Raw genomic sequence first — 12,017 nt, 5'->3', positions numbered from 1 at the left:
TTTTGGAGTTTAAATGACAATGCTAATAGTGATGTCATCAGTTAACAGGTTTTTTCATGGAATTGGTTACTTTGTCTTGTTTGATGCATAGCAGGGGAGGCATCTGTAATTTTCAAATTAATAGGAGGTTGGCATTAAGTCATACAAGAAGAGAGGGAAATGTCATTTACCCATAAATCTTTTCTTTTTAAGGGCAGGGGTTGAGAGAGAGGAGGGTTAATCTTAATATTATCAAGTATGGTTAACATAATGTAGTCACTCTCCAAAACTTACGCCTTGAGAAATAAGATTACCAACCAAAGTTTTCAACATATAATTGCTCCATAAAAAGCCAAAAATATCTAGAAACAATCAGAAAACTCATACCCAAACCAAACCTCTCGCCAAAGCTAACACGAAGTTTGCATGACTCATTCAAAATCATATGGAGAACTAGCAGATGGGAACTTAGCATCACCAAAAAGCATACATCCTTTGACACATACAGCTTAGGTGGAAGGAAAAAAATTAACCTAAAGATCTAATACTGTCCAGAAAAGGAAAACAGTATGCAACCAAATCAGCCAGTTAATATGCAACCAAATCCAATCTTCCCTATTCTGTAACCACATCTCCCAGCTTGACTACCACGATTCAATCTTTCCTATTCTGCAAGTATGAATATCAACAAAAGAAAAATATACGCATCCACTCTCAACTGAAAGAGGCACTGAAGTAGTATCCCTTTTGAACTTGAGTGTGGAAAAGGATTGTTTTCTGAGTGATTTTCTCACCTTGTGACGAGACAGGATATTATACTCCGGCTGCTCGACAATAGGACCAACAAGATCCAACCTTTGAGCAACCGACCAAGCCTCAGTGATCTGCTGCGCGGACCACTCGCTAGTTCCCCAATAGAAAGCCCAGCCGTGATCGATCACATAATTCATGGCCCTGACAGTCTCTTCGATCGGCGTCGAAATGTCAGGCCTGTGGCAGTAAATGACATCCACGTAGTCGGTGTCAAGCCGCTTCAACGATGCTTTGGTGCCCTCAACGATGTGCTTTCGAGACAAACCCTTGTCGTTAGGACCAGCACCGCCCCAGAAGATCTTGGTGGACAAAACAATATCGGATCGCTTCCACCCAAGCTCTCGGATGGCTTGACCCATAATCTCCTCTGCACGGCCGTTGGCGTAGACTTCAGCGTTGTCGAAGAAATTGACGCCATGACTACGGCAGCACTGGAGGAGCAACTTGGCATCCTTCACATCGAGTTGGTTACCGAAACTCACCCAAGCTCCGTAAGAGAGCTGACTCACCCTCAGACCAGAGCGGCCAAGGTTCTTGTACTCCATCTTCTGTATTTCGCTGGCTGGAGAGCTCAGAGATGAAGAAAGCTCAGCTTGAACTGTAATACACAAGTAGTAGTAGTGCTATATTCTCCTTTGATTTATAGTGCCCTGGTTGTCCGGTGTGTTCCAGTGTCCTCCAGTGTCATGGAGCTGAAGTATAGAGGTGAAGCGGTGGACGGTGGAAGGCGGTTTTTATCTCCTGTGCAATTAGTTATTCTGGAATTCCATTGAGTATTAGGATTTTGATACCTGAACGTATGATTACCAACAGTTGTTAAAACACAACCACTGAAGCCTTTGTTGCAGGTAATACTCGCCAGGGGTTTGACAAACTTCAGAAATAGTATTGGATACCTCTGGAAGCAAATACACTGTTTTTTGTTCTTTTGATGAAACTTATTTCAGGAAGTGAAAATTTTGAAAATTGTAATGAAATGTATCAAATTTGTCATTTGTTATATTTAGAGGTGCCAAATTTCATAAATACCATTTCTAAAGCTCTCTAGTTGCAAGGTTTAAAGTATCCCACGATACCATACGATACTAGCCGATACGTATCTATATTTGACCCAACTGATACGATACATCTCGATACGTCTCTCAATTGAATTACACTAAAATACATTAATCAGAGCGATACAATACTTGATACAGGATGATACGTCTCTTAAAATCACCTGACCAATACGATACTCAATACCGATACTTTAAACCTTGATTAGTTGTGTCAAAAGTAACTTCGGGTTTTAACTCGGGAGTTGTAATATTGGGCTACTCTTTTCTAATATTGCTGGTTTCTGTGATGAGCCATTTCACGGGTCTTTTGTAGGAAGTCGAGGTTGCTCTCAGACCTTGTTCGTTCTCTTTTTCGGCAAAGGTTTGGTATCTGATAGACCCGACTAATACCTCGATCGGAGCTAGAGCTTCGGTTCCGTAAGCCAGGTGGAATGGTGTTTCCCCTATGGGAGCCTGAACTGTGGTCCGATATGACTATAGAACACTCGGGAGCTCTTTGACCCACATGGCCCGGCTATCTTCTAACATTTTTTTATCCCGTCCAAAAGAGTCTAGTTTGTAACCTCTACTTGTCCATTACTTTGCGGGTAAGCAATCGAGGAATATCGGTGTTCAATGTGATACCTTTTGCAAAATGCCTTAAACCTGGAACCTTCAAATTGCTTGCCATTGTCGGTTACTAGGATTCGAGGTATCCCGAACCGGTAGATGATTTTTTCTTTGAATAATTTTTCCATTTGTTTCTCTATGATGGAGGCTAAGGGTTCTACTTCGACCCACTTTGTAAAGTAGTCAATGGCTACGACGAGATATTCCGACTTCTTAAGGCTTTTGGTACTTCCTGACTAGGTCCATCCCCCACATGGAAAAAGGAGTTAGGCATAAGATTGAGGAAAGAGGCATTGTAGGTCCCTTTGGAACAGTGGTGTGTTTCTAGCATTGCTCACATTTACAGATGTACTCAATGGCATCTTGCTGCATGGTTGGCCAATAAAGTCCCGACCTCATAATTTATTGTGCCAGCGCTTTCCTGCCCATATGGGCACTGGATATTCCTTCATGGACCTCAACCATTGCGTACTTAGCTCGGGACAATCTGACACACTTCAGGAGTGGTTCGGAGAAGGGTCTCTTATATAATTAATCATCTAGAATGGCGAACCTCGCCGCCTAGTTCCTGATTCTTTTGGCATGTTTTTTATCGGTCGGGAGTTTGTTATCCTTTAGGTAAGATATGAGTGGGCTCATCCAGTCGGGCTCTAGCTCAATGTCCATGACTTCAATCTCCTATATGCTTGGGGAGTCCAATTCTTCTATGTAAACTTTCAAATCTATGTTTTTGTATTTGACCGTGGAGAGTCGTGACAGTTCGTTAGCTTCTTCATTTTCCTTTCGGGGTATTTGTTTAAAAATTGCCTGATCAAATTCTTTCTGGTATTGCTCGACCTTTGTGAGGCATTTTACCATCCGATTTTCCTTTGCGTTATACTCTCCTTTGATCTGGTTGACAACCAATTGGGAATCGCTTCTAATTTCCAAGTCTTGCGCTCTTAGTGCTCAAGCAACTCATAGGCCGGCCAGGACAGCTTCATACTCTGCTTCATCGTTGGAGGCCGCGAAGTTGAACCTTAGGGCATAGCTACTTGTGAAACAACCCGGGCTTTTAAGAGTTTGACTTGCCCTTGATCCCGAGGAGCTGTTCGAACCGTCAACATGTAATAACCATAGAACCTCAGTATCGCCAAGTTGATCAAGATCCGAACTTATTGTCCGAGGAATATTGTTTTCCATGATGAAGTCAGCCAGGACCTGGGCCTTGATGGCCGTCTTTGCCTTGAACTCGATCTGATATTCACTGAGTTCGACTACCCAACCGACCATTCTCTCGGCTACATCTAGTCTGTGCAAGATTTTTTTCAGAGGGAAGTTGGTTGGGACAAAAATCAGGTGTGCCTAAAAATAGGGCCTTAGCTTGCGCGAAGCTATCAGCATGGCTAAGGCTTGCTTGTCGACGTTCAGGTATCTTGTCTCCGCATTGATAAGCACATGGCTCACAGCCTCACATAGTAGATTGGGTTTTGGGTTGTCTCTCCATTGACCAGGACTGTGCTTACTGCAATCAGGGATATGGCTAGAAGGAGGGTAAGATTGTCCCCGATAACTGATCGAGCTATGACGGGAGTTGTCCCGAGTGACTTCTTGAGCTCTTCGAAAGCTTGTTGGCATTCTTCGGTCCACATGCTTTCTCCCCGAGTTGATGTGGCTTTGAAGACTTTGAAAAAAGAGTTACATTTTTCCCCTGCTCAGGAAATAAACCGATTTAGCGTGACCACTCACCCGGTCAGACATTGGATATCCTTTACAGTTTTTAGGGGTTGAATGTCTACCAAGGCTTTGATTTTCTCGGGGTTTGCCTTGATTCCCCTTTGGGACAACATGAAGCCTAGGAATTTCATGGATGATACCCTAAACGCGCATTTGTTCGGGTTCAGTCACATCGATGGTAAGTCCGTAGCACATCGAATGCTTCTTCTAAGTCCGCCAAATGATTTACTTGGGCCAAACTTTTCACAAGCATGTCATCGACGTATACCTCCATATTTCTCCCTATTTGCCCTTTGAAAATTTTATTTACGGCTCTCTGGTAGGTTGCACCGGCTTTCTTTAGACCAAATGGCATCACATGGTAAAAATAGCTTTCTTGATCAGTCATGAACAAGATGTGTCTTTCATCATCCTGGATCATAAAAATTTGGTTATACCAGGAATATGCGTCCATGAAACTGAGAACTCCGTGCCCCACTGTTGCGTCGATTAGTAGATCAATTCTTGGTAGTGGGTAACAGTCCTTCGGGCAGGCCTTGTTGAGGTCTGTGTAATTGGTGCACATCCTCCACTTCCCATTTGCTTTTTTGACCATCACTACGCTTGCTAACCAAGTTGGACACTCCATCAGTTCAATGAAACCCGATCTCTCAAGTTTCTTTGTTTCAACCCTGATTGCTTTGTGTTTCTCTATTGAAAAGTTTCTTCTTCTTTGGATGACCAAGACTGCATCTTTTTGAATCCCCTCCTGTCAATCCCGGGCATATCACTCGCCGACCATGCGAAGATGTCTGCATTGTCTCACAAGAATTCGGTCAACTCCTTCTTGAAGTCCTCGGGCTGTTTGGACCCTACATATGTCCCATGTTCAGGGTGATCCAGGTGTAATAAGATCCTTTCTAGCTTCTCGACCAGCTCGGCTCTTTGCATACTCTCTTCGTCCCGATCATCTCAGACTTCGATGGTCAAGGCGCTTCTTGAACATTCAGACCTTCGCTTTTGCTTAAGGTAGTTGACATAACATTGTTGGAATGTGGATTGGTTGGACTTGCATTCTCCCACCCCAACTTCGATCGGGAACTTAAGTTTCATGTGTTTGGGTGAGACTACCGCTTCTAACGCGTTTAACATTGGGCACCCATGTATTACGTTGTACATGGACAAATCCTTCACCACCATGAAATTTACCCGAACCTAGTGTATCCGGGGTGATGTCCCGATCCTCAAGTCAAGTTGGATTGTTCCTTCTACAATAGCTGAAGATCCCGCGAAACCATAAAGAGGGGTTGCACAAGGGGTTAGTATATCGTCATCTAGTTTTAGCCTTCTAAAAGCCTTGTACAATAGTAGGTCGACCGAGAAACCCGTGTCCACCAAGACTCGGTGAACTTCCTAGTTGGCTAGCTTCACTTGTGATGATGAGGCATCTTAATGAGGCATGGCTATCCCGATCAGTTCCTCATCCTTGAAAGTGATTGGCTCAGGATAGATCGGATTTTTCCTGTTTTTTGGCAAATGCACAGCTCCCATGAACCGGGCCTTTTGCTTGACTTTTTTGATAGATTCTACGGTCGGCCCCCCCCCTCCCCATTATGACATAGATGTGGGTCTCCTCTTGTTCTTTCCCTTTGTCGGTCTTCTTTACTGCCTCTCCCTGTCACACCTAAGGGTGTCAATTACGTACCGAAACCGTCTAACCATATTGAACCGCGCTGTCTAAAACCGTACCGTGCCGTACTATTCAAAATTTGGTACATTCGTTAGTGAAACCGAATTTCTTTGGTACGGTTCCGGTTTTAGGTACTCATACTGTTGATATGTACCAAAACCCTACCGAATTGGTACCGTACCAAATTAAGGGATATGAATGTAATTTTATAATGAAAACACTTCACATTTACCCTATCTATAATTTCCTATTTCAGTTTTTCGTTTCGTCCTTCACTCCTCTTCTTAGATTTACTTGCTTTGTCTATGTTAATATCAATTCTATCAATTGTTTGGTCGCAATTTCATTAGGATCTTAATGAATTGATAACAAAAGTGGCATGGGTTTGTTTGTACCAAAAGGGTACCACACTAGATACCATGTTTAAATAGTATTCCCGTACTGATTTAATATCGAAACCGTACCAAACCGTTTTTGCAAATACCGAAACCGTACCGTACCGTTTAAATTTGGTACGGTACGGTTCTGGTTTCGGTATTTATAGTTGGTACCGTACTAAATTACCGAAACCGTACTGATTGACACCCTTACTCACACCCCACACGCCGGTCTCGGTTACCCGCCCGACAACCCGTGGGTGCGATCTGTCACCGGATTCACAGTCTTACCCATCAATAATAATAATGCAAGAAATAGATAATCAAGAGCAAGAGCAAGTTCAAATAATTAATCAAAAGGATTACATGAATCCAAATAATCCAATAAAAGAATCAAAGAAAGAATCAACGTTCAAAAGTAAAATCAAGTTCAGCGGAAGCAATCAAAATAAACTAAATAAGTTTCTTTCCAATTTCTTTCTCTAAAGCTAAATAATGCGTTTCATGAATAGTGAGAAAGGGAGTTCTCTAGTTCTTCTCCATACGATTCTCAAAATGTCTGGCAATCTGCCTCCTTTGGCCATAATGGGTGCTATAAGCGCACTCCAAGCATCCGTAAGAGGATTCATACAAGCTATCTCCATCTCCCACTGACGGTGCCACATCTTTTTCATACGAGAGGGTTCGATCATACGAATTCTCTCCAATTTCCGAGGACGTGAAACCATTTGTGTAGTTTAATATAACATACAAAGAAAGGAATGAGTTCTGACGAACTCAGTAAGGATAACACATTTCTCATCCATATGTTAACAAAATCAGCAATGCATATATGATATGAATGATATGCAATAATATGAATGCTACTAAGATCTAACTATGCAAGTCTCTAGATAGTTGACATGCTTTAAGATATAACACCAACCCTCCTCTGGATAGGTCTAGTCACTCTGATCCCTCACGAACCGGTTACCTCTATTGGGATCCCGGGCAAAGGGGTCAAGTCCTCATTAGACATCCTGACTGGGGTTTAAGTCAACACTCTCTTACCATGACCATTGGCATGAGTATTGGCGCATGTCGGGGTTTCTAATCTAATGCAAGGTCATACTGGTAACACACTATATGAAGTCCAGATACTTCCCCTATGGCACCAACCAACTCGGTTCCGTATCCTTCGCAACCTAGGAATGAGAACCCTCACGGATTGGCTACCGCTATTGGATTCATTCCCTAACCCTATGGTCATCCACATATTATTGGGGTGGAAAGTTCTCATGACTCCTCAATACACTTGGGCCGCTCCTTGGATGTCCATGAGCCCAACCCTAACATATGCAACCCTACCATTGCATGAACAACAGTGGACCACTGAGTCTTTACATGAACTGGTTACCGCTGTAGGATGAAACAGAGTCATGTCACCATTGTCACAGGTCATTCGGCTTCAATTCCCATACCGAAAGGGTAATAGCATGTAGGGTGCCTAGCCATGCAATACTAGACTCCCTAAGTATGTCATCCAACAGTTATGATAGTGCTTGAGGTATCATTGAGCATGTGTCCTATACCACAGCCCTCTAATATCTCAAGCAAAAATACCCAATTGGATACCATTTCCATCACAACTACACTACATCAAGCAAGATCATATCATAACCATTCTTTCCATATCATGTAGTGATTCAATATATAAATATAACACAAACAACAAGTATATAACAATATTAAAGTGAATTAAACAAGTACAACAATGTTCATGATTAATGAATAATATAGGGAACAACTGATTCATTATATACATGTCATTGCATACAAACAAGATAGTGTGTCCTTACCTGTAATTAAGTAAAAGCTCAATAGAATGCAACCAAATCACAAAACCTTCAGTAGACTCCAAAGACACCTAAACACAGGGTTACAAGAATGCACAAGAGTCATGAGTCAAATCAAAGCAACCACAAATCACATACCGTCACTGTGACCCAGCCGATTGCTTGGGCTGGTCACTTGGGTTAAGCGACCGCCTTAAGCAACCGCCCCAGTTACAGACAGTTTTCCAACTCCGAAATTTAGACTTTTGATCATCCAATTTCAATCCCATTTTGGGATGATCTTAATCTAAATTCCAAACTTAACAAGTCTATAACAAAGGAGCAAATCAGAAACCTAAAGTTTATAGAGATCTAACACCCAAATCATCTCCCTTGATTAGATCCATCCTTTATTCGAATGCAGAGATTCATTTTCGGACAGGATCTCCTCAAGAAAATTGAATAGGGGATAGAGCTAATCACAACTAGGTCACCTTAACATAAAGGAGATGGATCTACACCATTCCAGAGTTGAAAGAAGAGAATTGAGTGAATGGGATTCACTTACCTCAACTAGATTTGCAAACAGATTAGGAAAACAGATCCAGATCTCTAATCACGCTTTCCTCACCTTCCAACACGTGTCTTCTACCTCCTAACCGTCTAAAACAGCAATCCCGAATATAATAATGCATTAATAGGGGGTTTGCTATTTATAGAGGACAGGGGGCAAATTAAGGCAAAATCCCACAAGCAGACCATGGTGGTCAAATATAGTTCTATCATACTATTCGAATATAGTTTGAGATAGGAATCTTGAGATTTTTTGTTCAAATTAGATATTATATAAAAATAACTCATAAAAATTGTTATTTTAAACCTAACGAATCGATTTTATCCCTAATAAAGAACTTTTTATTAGATTCCACCATCCTTTTATATCAATCGATCCAATCTCTAATATTTTGCCAAAAAAAAATCAAGTTCTATCATACTATTCGAATGTAGTTTGAGATAGGAATCTTGAGTTTTTTTAATACATGTTATTTTCTTAATAAATAATGAAATATGGTATAATTTGGTAAATTCTGATAAGGTAATTAAAAAACAAAAAAAATAAAAACTCTCTCTCCCTTTTCTAATTATTTTATGAAAAATAAAAGACCTTATTTCTTAAAAATAAAAAAATAATTGAATCTCAAATAAATAATTTTGGTTTCTATAAATATAAAATTATATTAAAAAATTATTTTTTTGGTAGAAAAGGGAGAGAGAGTTTTTATTTTTTTTGTTTTTTAGTTACCTTATAAGAATTTGCCTAATTATATCATATTTCATTATTTATAAACTATATTCGAATAGTATGATAGAATTTAATTTTTTTGGCAGAATATTAGAGATTGGATCAATTGATATAAAAGGATGGTGGAATCTAATAAAGAGTTCTTTATTAGGGATTAAATCGATTAGTTGGGTTTAAAATAACAATATTTATGAGTTATTTTCGACAAAAAAATATCAAGAATGGAATGAATTTAGAAGATTTTTTTTTTCAAGGCAACTAATCTATCAAGAATATTCCGATAACTTCTAATTAAACATAAAAAGTGAAACTCAAATCAGAGATAAATCCATAAGACCTTGAAAAAAAAAGTCTTCTAAATTCATTCCATTCCTTCTATCTCAAAATGAATAAAAAATAATAATTTAAATTTTTTTCTTAAACTTGAACATCCCACAATTTGAGTTTTCACTTTTTTTTTTTTTGTGCATGCATGGAGTCAATACTCTTATTCTTTCCATATCAGCCATACTTGTCAAAAGTGTATGGGGTGAATGTTAACTGATTTGCTTATGGATGCATGAGTTCTTGACTAACTGATTTGACAAATATTTTCCTATAAAACAGATGAATGAAATGCGTCATAAGTTCTTAACTGACCCAAACACTTGAGCAAACATTTAAACATATGGCTATCAATCAAGTTTGGTAATAATCCATCTTACCGTGACTAATACTTCACTTATTCACCTGATAATATTTCATTCTCACAGATAGAAGTTATGCTTGTCACATCCCCCCAGCCGGTACCCTATCTGGATTACCCGGGGAAGTGATCCACAGCCCAAAAGATCAAGTTTAGGAACAATCATATCCATTTAGCACAATAACATAATCAAAAGCAAGAACAAATCATTGTATTATAATAAGTTAATAATAAAATTCAAGAAAAGATCTCAAAAGAATCACTAAGAATATCAGAGTGCGAAAACATGATACCAAATCAAAAGACAACTGTAGAGTATAGCGGAAATATACTCCACAACATATGCGGAAGGTAGATCGAAATCTAAGTAAAGCTCTAAGCTAATACAAGTAAAGTAAAAGATAAGTCTAGAAGAAACAAGAGAAATCTAATCCACATCTTCAGTCTGCTCTTCTTCATCTTCAGTCTTCATCTTCTTCACCTTGCCCTTCCTTATATGGACCGTCATCATATTTCAAACCTGCAGAGAAGTCTAACAAAAGATATGGTACAAAAGGAGTGAGTTTTGAAAGAAACCCAGTAAGGCAGTTAAATCCGTAATAACATAAATGGTAGGATTTCAAAACAAACATAAATGCAATATGGTATGAGACAAACAATGAATGTATGAATCTAACTCTATGTATGCTGGTCTCTATTGGCAGACATGCTTTAAGTCATAGCACCATACTTCTTTGGGAAGGTCTCATCACACAACGCCTTTTGGTAGTGGGTCCAGCATCCCTCGGGACATTCCATGGCTGGGGGTTAAGTCACCTCTCTCTCACATCACCATTGGTCTAAGGCGCATGCGCATGTCGTGGTAAAGCCTAGCCAAATGCAAGTCTTCTACTTAGTTATATCAAGTCAGATCCAGATACGTCCATTCCTCGCCCCTGGCGATCCTTTCCGGTATCCTTCACACTAGAGTCCTCATAGTCCCTGACTACGGACTCATCAACCCTACTGGTTATCCACATATGGTAAACAGGAAGCTCTCACGTCCCCTCACGGGTTGGTTACCGGTCTTGAGCGCCCGTGAGCCCAAGTCTATCCATATGCAACCCTACCAATAAATGGCCCCCATAATGTGATTCCTGTCCTCTCACGGGTTGGTTACCGGTCTTGAGCGCCCATGAATCCCCATTGCTACCACGGGTCGTTCGGTCTCAATACCCTTCCGAATCGGGTCTGATATAACGGGGTATTCCTAGCCAAACACTACTAGACAGTCCTAAATATGTCATCCAACAGTTTAGAAAGGTGTCCAGAGGGCATCTCCGGAAACATCCCATAATATTCCCGTAGTTGTCCAAGGACAGAAGTGTCAAAAGGACACCTCTCCTTCCCGAACCATACTTAATCAATCACAATCACAAATCAATCATATCATACACATTTACAGTATATAGAAAATATACCATAATAAGATTCATCTCATATACAGTTGACAAATAAAGACTTTCATAAACTAAAGAAAGCAAGTAAATAATGCTACTGTAATTGAAGTAAATACAGCAGTTGTCACATCCTCCCAGCCGGTACCCTATCTGGCATACCCGAGAGTGTGATCCACAGCCCGAAGATCAGGTATCGAGTAATCAACCTCCCACATAAACAATAACATAATCATGAACAATCATAATAAAAGTGCGGAAGATAAACCATAGATCCAATAAGGAAAGAATGAATCATATATAAATCAGAGTGCTAGATATAATCAGAGTGTCAAACAGATAAGTAAAGTGAGGCAAAAATCCCACTCTACAACCAGCGGAAAAGTAGCTCAAAAAGAGAATAAACTAGACAAAAATCTAATCCCAGTAGCAAGTACAATGGGTAACTAAATTGTTCTCCACTTTATAGACAACATCCTTATAAGTGTAAATCTCATAAATGGCACAAGGACGCTTTCACTCAATGGTCGGACTAAGCATCGTACGGAGCATAACCAC

At 40.1% G+C, this 12,017-nt stretch overlaps 1 protein-coding gene across 1 annotated transcript in view; it reads right to left on the bottom strand.

The window, feature by feature from the left end:
* Nucleotides 1-1,708, bottom strand: part of LOC149022895 (putative voltage-gated potassium channel subunit beta) — a 34,065-nt gene extending 32,357 nt beyond the window's left edge. Inside the window, exon 1 of the mRNA XM_089150781.1 lies at nt 774-1,708. Coding sequence (XP_089006907.1) covers nt 774-1,337 — 564 coding nt within the window. The 5' untranslated portion in view covers nt 1,338-1,708. The remainder of the gene's footprint in view (nt 1-773) is intronic.
* Between the last annotated feature and the right edge of the window lie 10,309 nt (nt 1,709-12,017).

This window comes from Hakea prostrata, chromosome 3 (assembly GCF_041222555.1).
Source record: "Hakea prostrata isolate BN-2017 chromosome 3, UWA_Hpros_2, whole genome shotgun sequence".
NCBI lineage: Eukaryota > Viridiplantae > Streptophyta > Magnoliopsida > Proteales > Proteaceae > Hakea > Hakea prostrata.
The sequence above is the reverse complement of the archived record's forward strand: the minus strand, read 5'-3'. Positions and strand labels throughout refer to the sequence as shown.